This window comes from Cardiocondyla obscurior, linkage group LG27 (assembly GCF_019399895.1).
Source record: "Cardiocondyla obscurior isolate alpha-2009 linkage group LG27, Cobs3.1, whole genome shotgun sequence".
NCBI lineage: Eukaryota > Metazoa > Arthropoda > Insecta > Hymenoptera > Formicidae > Cardiocondyla > Cardiocondyla obscurior.
In genome coordinates this window covers 1,315,135-1,333,709 of record NC_091890.1, presented here as the reverse complement: position 1 = coordinate 1,333,709, position 18,575 = coordinate 1,315,135, and the positions used below count along the sequence as shown (strand labels likewise).

The 18,575-nt window shown below is 41.3% G+C and overlaps 1 protein-coding gene across 9 annotated transcripts in view; it reads left to right on the top strand.

Annotated features, from left to right (window-relative positions):
• The window catches only part of LOC139112265 (pleckstrin homology domain-containing family G member 5), a 116,706-nt gene that overhangs the window by 74,126 nt on the left and 24,005 nt on the right, over window positions 1–18,575 (top strand). For all 9 annotated transcript variants that reach the window (XM_070673196.1, XM_070673195.1, XM_070673197.1 and 6 more), the window contains one exon: window positions 8,692–8,922. In XM_070673196.1, the coding sequence (XP_070529297.1) occupies window positions 8,737–8,922 (186 nt within the window). In that variant the 5' untranslated portion in view covers window positions 8,692–8,736. The remainder of the gene's footprint in view (window positions 1–8,691; window positions 8,923–18,575) is intronic.

Sequence of the window (18,575 nt, the reverse complement as noted above, 5' to 3'; positions counted from 1 at the left end):
CTTTTTCCCACTGTATATTGCCCCGTGCAAACTTTTCCCCTCAGCGCACCTGTTTTCTTTAAGTGATTCTCCGCAACGCAAACTTTTACACCCGTATAGTATATGAAAGTATACGATCCATGATATCAGCAAATTTGTCGACACTTTGCTGCACTTTTCTTACTCCGCGGAATGCAATTTTGCACGTTGCAATTTTTTTTTTTTTTTTTTTTTTTTGGTGTGCATAAAATTCGGCGATCCGAGAAAAGGCTAAGTAAAAATAACAGATACTTCTTGTCGAATTTAGAATTTTATTTTGTGAACTAAAGAGACTACCGAGTTTAATTTTCGACCGTGTTATAATTTATAGAGTTATTTAACCGGAGGGTGAAAATTGAAAGACATTTTTTTTAATTGTAGGAGTTTAAATAATATATAATAAATTTTTTTTCTTTTTTTTGGTGTGCATAAAATTTGGCGATTCGAGAAAAGGCTAAGTAAAAATAACAGATACTTCTTGTCGAATTTAGAATTTTATTTTGTGAACTAAAGAGACTACCGAGTTTAATTTTCGACCGTGTTATAATTTATAGAGTTATTTAACCGGAGGGTGAAAATTGAAAGACATTTTTTTTAATTGTAGGAGTTTAAATAATATATAATAAATTTTTTTTCTTTTTTTTGGTGTGCATAAAATTTGGCGATTCGAGAAAAGGCTAAGTAAAAATAACAGATACTTCTTGTCGAATTTAGAATTTTATTTTGTGAACTAAAGAGACTACCGAGTTTAATTTTCGACTGTGTTATAATTTATAGAGTTATTTAACCGGAGGGTAAAAATTGAAAGACATTTTTTTTTAATTGTAGGAGTCTAAATAATATTTAATAAATAAATAACGAGAAACTACCAACGATAACGACAAATGCTACCCGGTAATCAAGATATATTTAATATCTCTTTCCCTCCCGCTTCAAATTAAGTATTCTCGAGCGTTCCTTATCGCTCTATTTTTAGCGTCGTTACATATACGGAACTTTTGTCATTAAGCAATAGCAGCTACGTTTTCTAATAATAAGTATTTCTGATCGAAACTCCTCGAGGTACATTAAAAGTTAAACAACAAAATTTTCATGAAGTTTGGAGCCACAGTTGCCTCAAGTTCCCCAGGAAGAACCTAGGAGACTATTGCACTGGAATTTATTTCATGTCGTTTCCCGCAAACATGCTGACTGTATCCCGAACTCGGCTACGAATAGTAGTTTGTTGAGTTCGAGCTGCAGTCGCAAATAACACGGACGGAGAGCTTCGTCCATCTTGTAATCGAAGCGCACCGGATCGAAAAAAAAAAAAGGAAAAAAATTTCGGACAGAAATACGGTACGCTGTACGGTTGCACATAGTTGTATCAATCATGCGCGCGCCGAAGCGCATTAATTTCACCAGGCGAAATTGAGATTATCATCCTCCCAACACAGGCTTCGGCCTCCTCAAATTATAAATTTTCGCGTTTAACGCGTAATTAACGGGCGCAGCCACTATCGGGGCATCCGATATCGGTTTCCTATTTTCTGATAACGCTGAGATTTTGGCGACGCGTTACACCGTAATTTTCAAACTGAAAATTCTCCCCGCCCTCATTTTCCGAGCGTTCCGAAAGCTTTTATAGGAACGAGGCGATGTTTCAAGAATGTACGTGCGATTGACGAAAAGCGGGCCGGTCGCGAGCAAAAAAAAAAAAGAAAAAAAAAGCTCGAGAGCTTACGGCGGCACTAGACAACGTAATTAATATTGTAGTGTTACCGTTGTATACATACTGCTTCTCCTCCAGTCATTCGCTGCAGGCGCGACGCGCGTAGTAATAATTTAAACTGTAACTCATCAGCGTTTCCACAAGCTCGGCAATAAATGGCGCCGCTACTGTCGTAGCCGCCGCGCAACAAGAACAAACGGGTTTTGTACTTTGACATGCATATTTATAAATCTCGTTTCCGCCGGGCGACGATTGTTCAGCGGTAATTAAATAACAATATGTCATATGAGAACAATGACGCCGTAGCGAAAATAACGCAAAATTGCGATAATTAATTAAACAGCGATTGCGACTTCGTAGCCCATTAAATTGAAAATTAAATCGCAAAGAGGAGGGTTAAAATATAATAACAGTCTCTCCCCCCGGTGGCAATTAATCACTTTCATCTCTATCATAATTATAATAATGCAATATTGTATTTTGACGATTATCGCGACCGAGTGTGATCCAAAAGTAACGTCGAAATTGCGCGTAAATTCTAAGAACCCGTCTCGAAAATGGGAAATCGGAGCTTTTCTCCGCTCGAGTGACATTTTCTGGCCTCCCCGTGCGAAATCGCACCCCCGAGTTTGCGAACGAGAGCGGTTCTCGTTAGCCGCGGCGTTGGATCGACAAAAAGCTGCGGGCCCTTCGTTAAACCGACAAAAATCAGACTGCGATCGACGAACGAACGAACGAACGAACGGGCTGCGTTTCGCCTGCCGTTTATGAAGCTTTGCCGCGCGAGAACACGTGGCGAGATTTGGCGTCGCGTAATTAATTTCCATCCCGAAGCTCGTCTCCCGTAACGCGAGACCGAAAGTTTCCGGTGGCGTTTCGGCGTTTCGACGGTTTGCAATAAAATCGCTCGGGCGCTGGATGGACCATTGATTCGATTGTTTCGACCGTCCCTCCCTCTCGATTTGATATATTATCGCGCCCGGCGGATAATCTGAGACGCTTAATGGCGCGTACACGCGTGTATATTGTATGTACAATATACGCGCGCCGAATATACGAGCCTCGATAATTCATCAAACCGCGACTCATTATCTGCGCATTATCAGTTTTCGCAAACGTTTACAGTTTTCGTCCTCCTACGCTTCTCGGTAGCCGGCCGATCTCTAGCATTAATACGCTTGACGCCGCGATTTATTTTACATCCGCCATTCGCGCAGCGGCAATTTCAGAAATTCAATTTCTCAGCTTGAATGAGGCTTCGCTTCCGATAGCTCTCGCGCGCACGTTAATACCGCACGCGATTATAACAACTCGTATAAATGAGCTGTCGAGTTATTGCGCGTCTCTGTTTCAGAACTCGATTAATTCCGAAGAGGAACATAATTCCATCTGCGACAGGCGCTTAAGTGCCTGGTACGTATATAGGTGATTTCGCGCTAAAGCGACGCGGAGAGTCGCTAAAGCACGGAAGAAAAGGGGGGAAAATGAAAGTGGCGGAGTAAAAGCTGTACGAAACAATACAGCGAAATAAAAGAGAGAGAGAGAAGGGACGTCGAACGACGTCAAGGGGGATGACAGTTAAAGGTATTGCCGTTAATGGTCAATTTTAGCGTGCGAATCGGTTTAAAGCGTTGAACGGAGCTTACGCAATCGCGAGGACGGAAGTTCGCAATTAAAATCGGATGAGCGAAACGAGGGATGCGCGAAAGCTCGACCTCGCTCTTGAGGATCTTTCTGGCCGATTACATCACGAGTGCTGTTGCGCCCTAACGACGGGACTCGTACGTACACCAATTACGCGACAAACGATGACGAGCGGTCCGAGACAGTTGTTCAGAGGAAAAGGGGATGTTGGTATCTCGGATCAGCTTTGTGCAGTTTCGAACAGACTTGGAGGAGACTTCTGCCCCGAGGAAGTTCCTCAGCCGTATTGCAAATCGCGACTTGAAGACCAAGGGTCTCTTCCCTGATCACGTGACTCAGAAAAGCAAATAGGTATCGGAACTTTTAGCTCGAGGCGGGCGTCGGCTTCAAAGGAATTTTTAATTTTACTCGTGTTAACGAAACGACTGGAATAAAACTTGAAAAAAAAAAAAAAGAGGAAGAAGAAAAAGAGATAGGAAAAAGAAAAAAAGAGAGAGAGAAAAAAAAAAAGTTACATTGACTTCTTAATAACTTTTCGACGCCGCTGGAATATTTCAGCTTACGAATTACGAAATATCTTTTTATCCGTGATTACGGAACGCGTTCTCGAGAGCGGAGATAAACCATATTGAATTTCGCAGCGTGCCTTGGCCAAAGGCCGCATATGAAAATGCGGTTCGCATAATTTCGCGGAGTCAAACAAGTCGCGAGCCCGCGCATCCAAGCCTGTCGATTTAATTTCCGAGATCGCGGGCATCGTTCATAACTGAATTTACGCGAATCTCGTCGTTCTTCGTTCCAACCCGATCCAATTAGCCGCTGCCGCCGACCTCATTTGCTCTACTTTAATTACAACCTTCGTTCCGGCGATTCCGCGCTGATGAAGAGCATCAACCGTCGACGAGTCTCTAGCAGCCGAAACTTCTTCTGGTCTTTGAATTGCCGGCGCGTTCGCGAAAATTTTTATAACGAGGTTAAAAATATCCGGCCGTTAAAATGAAAAATTAAAAGGTATATGAAAAATTAAAGCTATCGCCCGGCGGAATACAAATAGCAGCTGCAATTGTAAGCTTGCGAGGAACTAGTTTTTTAATTCACCGGATGAATAATGCTCTCTAGCAAAGCTCCTCGCGAGCTTTTCTTCTTTCGCTTCTTTAATATTGAACTAAAGTTTCGCCTTTACCGGGCCAAGAGCTGTATATTTTATTACATTCAAGGTATTGAGAAGAGCATTAAACTCCTTCAAGAATCGTACTTGTTTAAAGTTTAGCAAAATATTTTATTCCCGCCGCTTCGATCATTTTCTTTGTCGTTGACTATAAAAAAAAATAAAATAAAATAAAGAAAAAGAAAGAAAGAAAAATCGCTATCTCGAATACTAAATTAAACATTTAATTTATTTTATTTCAAAGTCGTTTGTACTAAAAAGTGCGATGTATATTAATAATATTAAACGATTAAATGTACCCGTACATTAAAAAAAAATTTATCGCCCTAAGCTCGTTGAATCGCGCACATTTCCGGCGAGGAAATCAGCCTCGATCTCTCAAATAACTTTTTCTACACGCCGAGCCGTGAACCGAAGATTCGATTTAACGTCTGTCATGTTTAGACGGGGATCGACGAAAATTGTGTTGCCTGTCCGTGACCGTGACGGCTTGTAAATCCGCGTAATCTTCAGCGAATGACGGCGGCCGGATAGGAAAACGCCGGAATATATACGAATAATATACGAATCGGGGATTCGCGAAAAATCGCGGGGTGTTTGTTCCACGTTATCGCCGATTCTTCAAGGCGCTACATCGGAGGGTGAAAAAAGGGGGAGAGAAAGCGCGAATTCAAGCCTGTTATACGTACAATATTAACCTCGCGCGACACATTTAAGTATCTCGCGTTTTCAGTCGTTCCCATTAAATGCACCGTTTTCTGGGTTAACGTTCGCCGACTTATATACCTACGCGGCACGCTCGCTTTACGACTAATATCGGGGATCGTTATTGGCGATGTTTCAGATATTAAAGACAAGTTTTACGACCTGCTACCGCGAATGAGACTCTGCGCGCATTTGCATTTTAACATCCGCGTGGGCAGGCGTAAGGAGACCGCGCGCGCAAAAAAAAAAGAAGGAAAAAGAAAAGTGCTCTCCGCACGATATCGTGCCGTCGACGTAATCTAAAATGGATATTTCGTTGTTGCGAAGGCCAATGGAAGTCGGCCGTGGCCTACGCGGCGGGGTATCGAGACACATCTCGCCGTGCGAGATTAAAAATGTATCGCGTTGTAAGATAACGGTTATAAAGTCTCTTCGAGAGATAGACGTCGCGACATGAAATGCTGGAAAGGTGCCCTTTTCTTTTTTTATTATATTAGATTTTATTTCGCGTGTTTTGCTGAAAAGATCCGAGAGTGTCGACCGCGTTAAATATTAAACTATCTATGTGATATCGTTGTCGAAAATGTGAACAGCTTTTTCTTTTTTTTTTTCTTTTACTGCCTGCGCGATTCGAGATTCGGAAATCGGAGAATATTCTTTTATATTTTGCTTCATAGCCGCGAAACGGTAGCCGGAATCTGGAAACAATTCGATTCTCTTTAATCGACGACTACTCGCATTTGAGTTCCCGGGTAATTAATCGTCGAACCGCGTGAAATCGACGATTTCGGCAGCGCCTGCGATTTTGTTGTTTACGCGACCGCCAAGACCCTGACGAGGATTGATTAATCAAGAAACTAATTAATGAGAAATTTATTTGATCGCGTAACAATGCCGGGCTTCGATCTCAGGTAAGTTATCCTCGTCGCGAAGAGCGGTGAGCTTTGTAATTAGCGCCGGAATTCGGGGTGGAATTTAGGGATTTAACAAACTGATATGACGGATACAAACGAGCGCGGTGTTATCCCGATAAGGAAAGCACATTTCTCGAGCGCACAAACGTCGCGAATAATTACCAGTTCCGTCGAACGTGAAAATCCATACTTTCGCAATTACTTACCGCGAATTCAAAAACACCGGAACAAGAGAAACTCGGTGGCCGAACGAAAATGCGACGAGGAAAAGATCTCTAAAGACTGTCATTTGTGCAAGGAGGCGGAACGTTTTATTTGAAAAATATTAAAAAATAAAGAAAATTTGTTTCGCGAGAGATTTTTAGTTGCAGATGACGTTGCGATAAGATTGCGAGCAACGTGCAGTGCTCGATTTTAATATATGCGGAGAAGGTATCGCGCATTGCGTCACTTGGAATGACATCAGCGTAAGTCGTACGATACACGACGGGCACTCTACGAGATTCGCTGCATAAAGCGAAATAGATGAGAGGCCGGCTAGCAGGTTTATAAAAGGAACGATTTATGCACGCTTCGCATACAACGCTTTTTTTCGTACAAAAAGTAAATAAGAAAAATGCGTTATGATCCTCGCGACATAATACAAAATCGAAGAGTTTCGTATAATTTTATAAAATTATTAATCGTCGTAAAGAAAAATTAATTAAAACTTTTAAGCGAATAAACGCTAAGAAGACATTATTTATAATTTATCTTGCTATCTTTTTTTTTTTCTTTTCCTTTTTTTTTTTTTTTTTTCCTCCTCAACGAACGTGAACATAATACGATGTATGTACTTTTTGGAAGTCTATTTGCCGGATAACTTATTCATACAAGTGTCTACAGCGAAACCTCTTTGAAAACAGTCGAGCATCGTTAGACAAATTATTTATAAGGACATAAGTTTGTATAACCAGATGTCTCTATAGCCGGTTTTTGAAAGAACTGCGAGTGCGAAGTAAGAAAGTTTTTCTCCCGAATTATTTATACGAGAAAAAGTGTGGTGTTATTTCTATAGGAAGTGGACTCAAAGCGAATGCTTTTTTCACAGAGTAATCTTTCTGCAAACTGTCGTAAAATCGGTATACTTAACGTAAAAATACTCCTACACGCGCGTTATAAGTGGTCGAGAATGGATTAATATTTACAATGTTAAAAAAACGCAGCGATAAATCTCCGCGTTTGTTTATCCATTTAAATCGGGGGGATTTTTAATATTAAAGTTAAATATCATTTTTGACACGATTATTGACGATTCGTTAAACGAGGACGTGCACTTTGATCGATCGTTCAAACGTAAAGAATTTCTGTAAAGTCCACATCGAGAACACCTACGCTTAACATCGAGCGTGCGATTCGCACGATTCGCCGGCGATTAACGTAATTATTTTTAATCGACCTTGCAAATGATTATAGCTTCTCGGCAACTTTAAATTGGGCAATGACACTTAGCTCCTCATTGTACAAAATTAACGCCAGTCGCGCGCGCTCTTTCCCATTTCGATCCGTCAGCGTCGTTCAAAGTTACACGTCGCTTCGAGAAACTACTTCGCTTAAAACCGTCGCATGCTAAATGATGAAACTCGTCCTCCCGGCGGGCCAATTTATGCAATTATACGCGAGCGCGTTTTGTCGCCGATGAGGGAAAGGCGGCCGAAGGGGAAAAGCGGGAAGAAATCTTTTCGAGAACTCGACGTCACGGCAGTAAGTTATCGCGGCGAATAAAAGGGCAGCGCAGCAAGTAAATCGTGATAACAAACGACGGGACCCTCTTGAAGTACGGGAAGAGATTGATTTCACGCGTACGTCGTCAGGTCGTCCGGTGACCCGCTTTAGGGCAGCGCGCGGAGATTTCTCCGGAATTTATCTCGCAAGAAGCCGGAGCTTGCAAGCTGCGTTTACACGCCGCCGCGCCGTAAGTTCGTTAACGTCAGATGGCCGTTCTCCATCGATACGTCACCCACCGCGACGCTCGCTCGTCGTCTTAAAAGCGCCTCGCGCATACTAGTGCTTCTGATTGCGGTCGCAAATTTGTTTTATTCCCGGTCGTTCGCGCGCGGCCGCAATAACGCGGATCGTATTATTCTCGCTCGCAATTCCGGGGCGTCCACCTTGATCCCCGGGCGAGTAATTGGAAGATAATTGCGGGGAGAGAATTAGACGGAACGGCGGAGGAGGGGGAGGGGGGTACTTAACGCGCGAGACTGCTCGCCCTGATAGAAGAGAAATAATTCATAACGCTTCCCCGCCCAAATTTTCGTGATTGCATTAATGAGCGACGTAATTTATTAAATTAAAATTAAAATATTATTATTGTTAAGAAAGTTAAAATATTAAAGTATCACTCTACTTAATAGTTCGTTAATTAATAACTAAAAATCGCGAGAGCAATCGCCTTTTGTTTAATCGAACGGAATCAATTTTAGAAAAATTTTTTTTCTTTTTTATAATTTTTTCTTTAATCTACGATTATCATCTTTTTATTGTTACAGGTACGTTCGAGATCGCTGACGCAGCTGGATTCCCTAAGCGGCAGCATGCTGGACACGGGGGAGCATCTAGAAGACGACCCCTCGCACCAGCAGCCCCATCATCATCAGCAGCCCCATCAGTTGCAACACCCCCTCGGCATCGAATGCAATCGCATTCGATTTCTCACCCCGAACGCGACACCCGCCGAGATTGTCAACTCCAATCGCAGGCACAAGCTCTCGCGATCTCAGGTAAGCTCCTCTTATCGACAAATATTCAACGAACGCCACTTCGAAAGTGTCGCGCTGAAAATAATTCGCGACGGCGATTCTCGTTCCCGCTTATTTTCTCAACCCGAGAACGCTCTTTAAGCCACACTTTCCGTTTCTTTTTTCCGTCAATTTAAACTCGGACGAACGTCGCCGCGAGACTTTCACGGTGTAATCCGTGTAACGGAAACCCTTACTTTAATCTCACGATTTCCGCGCGCCTTTGTCGCCGTTTTTTGACGTATTGCTATTATCGTATCGCTTTTAATTAAAGGGAGGAAACTTCAAATTCCGTCTCCGCGGCGGAGGGAGGTCCCGATTTTTTTTTTTTTCAACCCCCTTTTCTCCTTCGTTACAAACTAAATGCGCGCCAGGGTTTTACAAAACGGCCGAAGTTTCATTATTAAATAACTTGGCAATTAACTCGGTGCGTTAAGTTTCCGTTGAAGTAAAAGTTATCGAGTTATTTAAAATTGTCCGAAAGCAGCCGGGGATCCTGGTGTCGTTTTGCTTTCGCGAAAGGCCGGCAATATCGAAAGTCGGGTCTTTTCTTTTACGATCGCTCGTATTTAATAGATCTATTCGCGTTTTTGTCAGTCTTTGCAGGGTGGAAAGAAATAAATAAAAGAAAAAAAATATCGTTTTAAACGTGAAATACGCGCGTAGCCGCAGACATATATGCGAGAGAATCGTATTATCTCGCCGTGCAAAATATTTATGCCACATTTGCCCGGGAGTGAAAGAAGGGAATATACTCCGACAATGGAATGATAAAAGGATCGTGCGTCCGCGACGGGTTTGATATAACGAGAGAATTTCCTCTTTATCTACGAATCCGGCTTTATCCCGGCGCGACGAACGAATAAAGCGGATGAAACAAATCAGCGTGCCTCTCGCCGCCGTTGTACCGCGAAACGTTTGAAAGAACCGCATAAAACGTTCCCGCATCTTTCGAGGGACGCCGGCCAGAGAGATGTGTCTTCCGTTAGCGCGAGTTTCGAAGCAAACGCGAAATTCGAGTGGCCGCGAAAAAAAGAAAAAATAAAAGAAAAAAAAAAAAATGAAAGAAAGAAAGAAAGATAGAAATTAATGGCAACGACAAAGTGCACACAGCGGCTCCCGCTTTTGATCGTTCATGTTCTTATTCTCGCGTCGCTTGCAGCATCCGGGCAGATTTGGAGCACGATAGTCGTAACGCGATATCCAGAGCAAAGCTGCATTCATCTGTGCATATCGAAATGTGAATTGTCTGCTACTCGATATGCGGCGGCTCGCGTTGCACCCGATTTCGATATCGTATGTATAGAGTTATATTTGTTAGCACGGCATACGGGACGAGGGAAGGGACTCTTCGCGTTATCGAGAGAGGGACGTTTTGCGACGGTCCAGGCGAGAGAGGCTTGGAGCTTTGCGTTTTCAGCGAGGCGTCTCGGACGGCGTTCTCGTCTCAACGCGGCGCCCATACCCGAAATGAAGCTCTTGCTTTAGTACTTGAATTAATAATAAAATCGGATCGAGCAGGCGACGCGACAATAATAAAATGCAATTAACGACCTTTCAATGGGCCATCAATATTTATGCGTTTAAATTCATATTTCGATATATATTTTTATATGTATTTATATATATGTATAAGTAACGTAAAAGCGTTATTTCCCTCCCCGGCACTGAAATACGCGCAATTATTTCCCGCCGAGTCTTGCCGAGACTAATTTTCCTTTCCAGATCGATGATAAAAGGGGGAACGGTGTAGAAAAGCGTTTGCTGTAATTTACCGTAATTTAGGGTATTACAAAAGTCGTATCTATGTCGCGGATCGGAGGCACTTTATCGCCATGATCAACATTGTATTATTTTCTTTCTGGAGAGCGAGAGAAAAAAACTATTACGGCAATTAGCATATTTTTTTTTAACGCGTTATCGCCGAGCCGATCTTCGTAAATTAACAGGCAGATGATGCAAATGAGCGGCGTTAGCATCTTTATCAGCCGACGTATAAAAATCCTTCAGAATAATTGCAGCTTTATAATATTACGCAACGTTATTTGATTTAAAAAGAAAAAATTATATTATAGAAAACTTTATACGCGGAGTGTTTCGGGAAGAAATAACTTGTTTAAAAAAAAAAACATTAATTTCCAGCGGTAAAAAAATAAAAGTCCAATATCGAAAGTCAACAAAATAAAATAGAAAATAACGCTCGATATACCGTATATGTCTTTAAAATATTTTTTTTTTTATAATTATGCTTCATAAATTCGTTGTCTATACTGAGGTGGAGATTTGTTGTCGCACTTGCATGCATTTTACATGCTAAATAGCGAATCTTATAAACATTCCTTTCCGCGTGGAGTTATATTTGACTCTGCAATTAGATTCCGGGAATAATAAGTACATTAAGTCACGCGGTTGCAATAGGAATTACGGAATACCATTCGTTAACAAGGGTAGATAATCAAACTAACTTTAATTGCGTCAGGGAATTGTTCCGCTAACGTCGCCGGCAGCTTCTGACGTTTCATTATATCTGTCCGGTTTGTTATCGTTTCCTTTCCTTTGGCGTGTGCCGGTATACCCGCGTGCGCGTCCATAAAATTAATACGTCGATTCGCGTAACTCGGCGTTACGATCGCGCGACCGCGACGAAGTGACATCAAAAACTAAACAGAACGATCCTGATTCCGGCGATTGTAAAATTTTAAACCTGCCATTTTCCTCCGCTCGCATTTCTCTTTTATCTATTTCCCACTTTGCGAAAAGCGCCGCTTCTTGGGCGATACAGAAGAAAGAGAAAAAAAAGGGAGAGAACGTCTTATCTCGTTCTACCAACTGGGCGTTAATTAATTTGCGCAATGTTTTAAACTCCCGGTTTAAATACTTTTATCGATTCTTTTTAATTTCTCAGCGACTTCCAAGTGTTATCTCTTACTCCGTCGGCGTCTTAGCCTTTTCTTTTTCTACTGATTACAATATTGAATTTAAGATCGTGAATTAATGTATGGAAAATTTTAATGTGTCGCGATTCGACTGCCGGGCTCGTTCGTTTGAGGAATACGGGTTTAATTAAGGCTGCGGGTTTGATCGCCTGATCATCGTTTATTTATCTCATCGATATACCTCTAGGCACCTGAACGCGTTTGAAAAAAAATTTATAACGCGAATATTGCACCGCATGTTACTTCGAGTGTTACGTCGAATGTTAGTTTTAATAATTATATTATAATTACTGTAGTAATTACATTTATTTTATTTAATAATTTTTAATTTAATAGTCTTTAATTTAACAATATTTTATTTAATAATTTTATTACAAATTTATAACCGGCGCACACGTCGCGGTATTTATTAATTAGATCAATCAATTGTAGCTTCTGTAAGCATTCTAAAAAAAACAAAACTGAGTAGAGTTAATATCCGACTGTATATTTAAAATTACATTACGAAAGGTGCTTAAAGTATATCGCGTAAGGTACGCACGTCCGTTTTCTTGTCAAGCATTATTAAATATAAAATAATTTTCTTTAATCTAGAAAAAGCAAGAATAAATAACGCGCGATCTTTATAATATCTGGTGAGAGAAAAGAAGAAAAAAACAGAACGTAAAAAGCTTCTTCTTACATTACTGAAATACTTATTATTACTTTACTCGTTCTTTTTATTTACGCAAAATATTTTCCGACAAAGGAACATTGCCGAGAGAGCCTGATTGCTAATATCCTTTCCTTTAACTTTCCCTTTAACCCCCTCGTGTAATTTGACGTGTCGTTTCCGCGGGCAAACATTATCGCCATAATTTCCTCAATAATTCAAGCTGCACTTCGTATCCTGACGTAACGCATTCGGACGTTGTACACATGCTACCGTTTCGTTTACATCGCTTTCGTGGCACGTGAATAATTGGAACTTAGTCGCGCTTACTGCAAGCTGCTGCGCTAAGCGATCAATCGCCGTCAGCGTCCGGTTATTCAGCGAGTCGACCATTGCGAAGGTACGACGGTCTTTGTGTGATATACACACACTCTCTCTCTCTCTCTCTCTCTCTCTCTCTCTCTCTCTCTCTCTCTCTCTCTCTCTCTCGATGAGCGAATAGCCGAAATACAAAATCCAGAGACATCCAGAGAAGCTGCTACGGAGTGACGAGGAAACGGGACCAAACACGAAATCGCTATTAGCCGAATCCGGTTTCGTAAAACTGCGGGTGTTCGCAATGGTTGAAGAATACACGTCGATGTGTGTGTATATGCATATATGTGTGTGTGTAAGTACGCGCGCGAAATACTTAATGAAACCGAAACATCGTAATTTACCGCCGCGGTTTCAGCGCGATCGCGAAATAAAATGTAACGCGCGCTAATTTTCGCCGTAGTTTACCCGCGCATAAACGCGAGCTAAGTAAAAGGGGTATTTATCAGCTGAGAGGGAAAATTTAGATGCCGCGTAAATTTCGAGGGATTCCCGGGATCGTAAAGTAAAATTTTCGAATAAAAAAGCCCGCGCTCGTCGTACAGGCGCGAAAATTAATTACATAAATATCTAAGCGGCTGTGGTGTTACTTTAATGAGGCTGGACGTCATCGACGAGATATACCGAACGAATAACCGTCACAAAGGGCATGAGAGAATTTAAGCCCAGTGTAAATCGAGCGTTAATAATGATTTGCGAGCGCGATTGCATATTGAGGCGTATTTGTGTGATCGTTAATAACCATTGATATTTATGAGGGCCAAACGACGAGCGTAATCGATAATTATTCCATACATTTCTTTTTTTTATTATCCGATTTATTTTATTTCATTTATTTATTTATTATTAATAATAATTCCGAGTTCGAATCATGCGAGAAAATAATCGCGTAATTTCGTTTCTCTCTCTCTTTGTGTCCTTTTCATTTAGATAATAAAATTAATTTCAATACAACATGCCGGGAATTTAACCGTAATGATATGTGCTTGTGTGCTCGAAATGTCGCCGCGGATAAACTTCTATAATTAATATATTTTTTTTTTTTTATTACTGTTTAAGAATTAAATTAGAAATAGTTCGCGAGGAGGAGAAGAATGGCACGTGTCGAAAAATTGTAGCGTATATAAAACAGTAGCGGCTCGTTTATTCGTGTAAAAGTGTCAGGACTGGAAAGAGCACTTTTCGCGTTGCAAAATTACCCAGATTTACCGCACTCTCCCTGTCAAGGTCGCATCTTAATGGGCATAAAAATCTCGGCGAATCACAAGAGAGTGCGAAATTACTGCAATTTTCTGCTACAAGTGGTCGGCAAAGGCCTTTGGAACATAATGGCTCACAGGAGAGCTTTTTTTTTTTTTCACGAAAAAAAAAGGAAAAAAAAAAGAAAAGCTTCTGAAATAAAGTCGATGGTTCTCACGCCCGTATCGCCGATTTCGAGAAATAAAATCAAATCAGCGGATCAACCCGCGATTTTAATGAAACGATCTTTTAATAACGCGAGGCGGTGATTCGCGGAGCACAACTTTTTATTGCGCGCGTGTTTCGTGGATTTTTATAAAGCTCCGTCGGATGTGATTCATCCACAAACAATGCGTAATTTATTTCGTTTCTTTTACGCTTCTCGTTTTTAATTTAATACGTATTAAATATATCAATTTAAGTCGATATATCGATTTGATATAAAATATACAAGTCTTATAAATTTCGTAATTCGACGGTAAAGGATACTTTAATTCCGTTATCGAGTATTTTATTATTTATTACCGCGATAACCGTGTAAGGTTCCTGTCAGAATATCAAACCGCGACCCTGCGTGCGGCGCAAATCGATACAAGCGAAAGGGTATAAACACCACATGAATGAGGCGTACGTCTATACATAATCCACTGAAATATAAGTGGCTGCGTGGGCGTTGATTTGGACTACTTGCAGCAGCTACCGCCCACACGACGCCCGCCTATGACGTAAAAACGTGAATGGCGATACTTGTTTCTACGACAGGACGGGGCGTGTAATCAAGCGCGCTATTAAATATGAAATCGCAAGGAAAATACGTACTGTAAAATTTTCCCCCGCGATATTCGCGACGCGAGCGAGACCCCCTGGGTGCGAAAATCAAGTTTCGCAATTCGATACATTTCGAGCGCTCATTGTTTCCTCCTTACGCGGCGCCGCGCGGAATCTCGTTGCGAAATTCGACAAAGCCATTCGGAATATTTTCGGCCGAAGTCGAAGCGTATCTCACCCTCCTTCCCCCCTCCCCCGGTTTTATTCAAGTCACGTAATAATATACGAGAATTGAGTTTGTCAAACCCGTGACCCCTCGGATAACTCGGTGCCTGCCTCTTTAATGCCTTTTACTCCGGGCGAAAATGGATTGATAATTTCCTCACGTATGAATTGTTGGATAAAAATAAATTTTATATAAAGTTTTTCGGGTAACAAATCTATTTGCAGGTGGCTCGTCAGCGTGGCAAGAAAAGCGCCGGGTTAACTTTATAAAATTATATGATAGAAAATTTTGTAAAGAAATATATTAAAAAAAAAATATAAAAAAAAGAGAGAGAGAAAAAATAAATTGTTAGAATGATAAACGATATTGTTACGATGTCGTTTTTTATAGACGACGATAGATAACATTTTTATTAAGCCGTACGTGCGTTGGTATTATTGTCACGAACTTCCGAAATATTTATTCTTCGGGAAAGTCGGTGAATTACATGTCGGCGAAGAACAGTAACGGGATCTCCTACTACTACTCCGGTTATCCCTAACCGAAAACCGAATTGATATTATGCAAATGCGAATCAGCGGTGTTACGACTGCCGGAGCAGAGTTCTATGGGGATCTAAAAGTAATCAATTTCAATGGGGAACGCAGACATGCGTTGGAAATATATTGGCGAAAACACAGCGGGCCCCGAGATTATCCTGTCTCCTAATTTTATATTTGCGAAACTACGCGTGCTTTGTCATGTAAGAATAAAATTCACGAGGAATTTATTTTTATTAGAAAGAATATACACGCGCTCTCGCTATTTTTATTATTTAAGATATCCCACCCGATTGCAAATTGCAAAAAATAAAAATTATAAGACTCACCGAACTGCATGAGCGTCAGCGGAGTTGTTGAATTCAGGCGGTGGCTGTAACATAAAGAAAAATATTAATTTAGACATGAAATTCAGTTCGTTAAATTAATAAAAAAAAAAAAAGGGCAATAGTTTTTATTTAATATTTTATTTTAAAAAATTTATATTCACCTAAGAGTTGCTCCGCCGAGGCAGGATGCCCGTCCTGGGCCTCCTCCTCCTCTCAGATGGGACGTGACGAGTCATCCCTCCGCGCACATGTAACTCGCGACCGCGCCCGGGTGAAGTTAAAATCCCGAAAATTACTCAACAAATTTTTCGACACTCCCGTATTAAAAAGAATCGTAAAAAAAAACGCCCGGTAACTATCGGCAGCCCCGAACGACCGACGAACCGGCTGCAGTTCGTTTAAATATTAATATCGACGATAACGGCGCGATAATATCTGTAACAGAAGAAAGATACAAAATGGAAATTAGTAACATGTTGTAAATGAAGTCTGGTCTGGGAAAAAAAATTTTTTAAGTAAAGCCGAAGTAATTTTTACCTTCGAGATGTTGCGACGACGCCCGATGTCTTTCCGAGACCTCCTCCTCCTCTCAGGATGTCGGGGATGTAGGGCAACCAAGAACCTGTAACGCAAAAATTAATATTAAATTGCAGGAGCGTTCACATTAATATTTACTGAAAGACTATTAATATCAGGAGAATAAAAAAGAAATTCTTACCGTGGTAAGCTGCTCCGTCGAAGCACGGTGCCTTTCCGAAGCCTCCTCCTCCTCTCAGATTATTAGATATCTCGTTAAAATAACTGGCTTCTTCACAGATTGTTGAAACCTCGTCCCCGCACCGGTTATCTGCAAACAAAAAGCCCGGATAATTAATTAAAACTGCGCGACTCTACGCAAAGCTGAAATAAAAAGATTACTTTGCAGAAACGAGCACGTATGATTAAGGGAAAGGAGACGTACTCACACGTGCTCTCCTCGCGCAGAGAATCAAGAGGAGAAGATAGTTATCGTACCGGGCGGTTTTCACTGTACGCAATACGCAAACGAATATCACTTACGGCGCGGAGAGACACGTGCTTATCGTGCAAGTGCGTAGAGTACGTGTGTGCTTGCGCGACCGCTGGAGAAGGACAAAGCGAGAGTGGGAGTGGTGGGGGAAATACCTAGCGCGCGGCACGTAACAGCACGTAGGCCCGCGCTAGCTCTCACCCTCCCCCTTCCGTCTCCCCCTCGCGCGCCTATCTATTCTATTCGTTACTCTGGTTCGATTTAATTGTGATATTTAATTAAATCGAACTTGAAAATCGATGACTTGACAATTAACGTTGACTCTCGCTTGGCGTTAAGCAAGCCTAGCGAGAGAGAACTAATTATCGTCGATTTTAAGCGGTAATAATTAACGCGTTACATTATTTTTTTAAGATAGGATTATGTTTTAAAGGAAATTTTATTTTTTCTATTAAATTTTGAATAAAAACTTGTTAATTGGCTTTACTAGAATTAATCTGTATTTTATAAAATACTTTTAAGTGAAGCATTTCTTGTTAGAATCTTTGTAAAATAATTCTAGTTTTTAGGCTTTATAAAATCTTTATAAAATAATTTTTAATTTGTATATGTATAGAAGTTATTTATAAAATGCGACGATTATTTTCACTGTTACTGGAGCACGTCGCTTAAATCTGTTAATTTACATGACACTTGTGCAATTAGCGAGTCAATCTTTCGTATAACGCCTGCAATACGTAGCAGGCACTTCTAAGCCTTTATAATGAAAAGGAAGGATAATGCAAACAAAGTACCGTGGCTTAGCCGGCTGTACATCTTCGAGCGTTATGCATACCATCAATCTCTTACTCTCTCTCTCTCTCTCTTTCTCTTTGTCTCTCTCTCTCTTTCTCTCTCTTACACGATTATACTCTCGAAATTACATTACCGTAGAAACACTTATGCAGCTAACGTGCCCTACCTTGTTATGCACCCCACGTTGCAAAGTTCGCGTCGGAGATGTGTTGTGACAACTCCAGTTACAGGCGACTTCGAAACCCTTGGGGTTTAGCATTGCGAGAAACAGAAACCGACAGCGAGCCCGCCCCTTCGCAGCCCGGGTGTGATTTATGCACGTGATCTTATATGCAACCGACGTAGCCAGGGATAGCGAGAGGTATACGAAAAGAAACCGATTGTCATCTCGAGTTTACTTCGGTTTGTGAAAACTCGCTTTTTCAAGATCAAGCGGGGCAGCCGAATTTTCGCGATCCCGCACGAACAGCGCCCTCGATTTGAATAACAATTATTTTCTTTCGATCCTCCCGCGGCAAGCGGACAACTTTGACGCCGATCCGTGTCGCGTTACTCGAACCGGCCGCGGTTAATTAATTCGCGGCGATGACGAGAAGCGATTTTTGTCCGCGACAACGATTACGCCGGTGACGCGGTTTAATATTTAATTCAGCAAGATCGACTTCGCCGGTCTACCCGGACGACTCGAATTTATGAGACCGCCGCGATTCTGCATTATTTATGAGGGGAGGAAAAAAAAAAAAATTTAGTCGAATGGGCGAACGTGG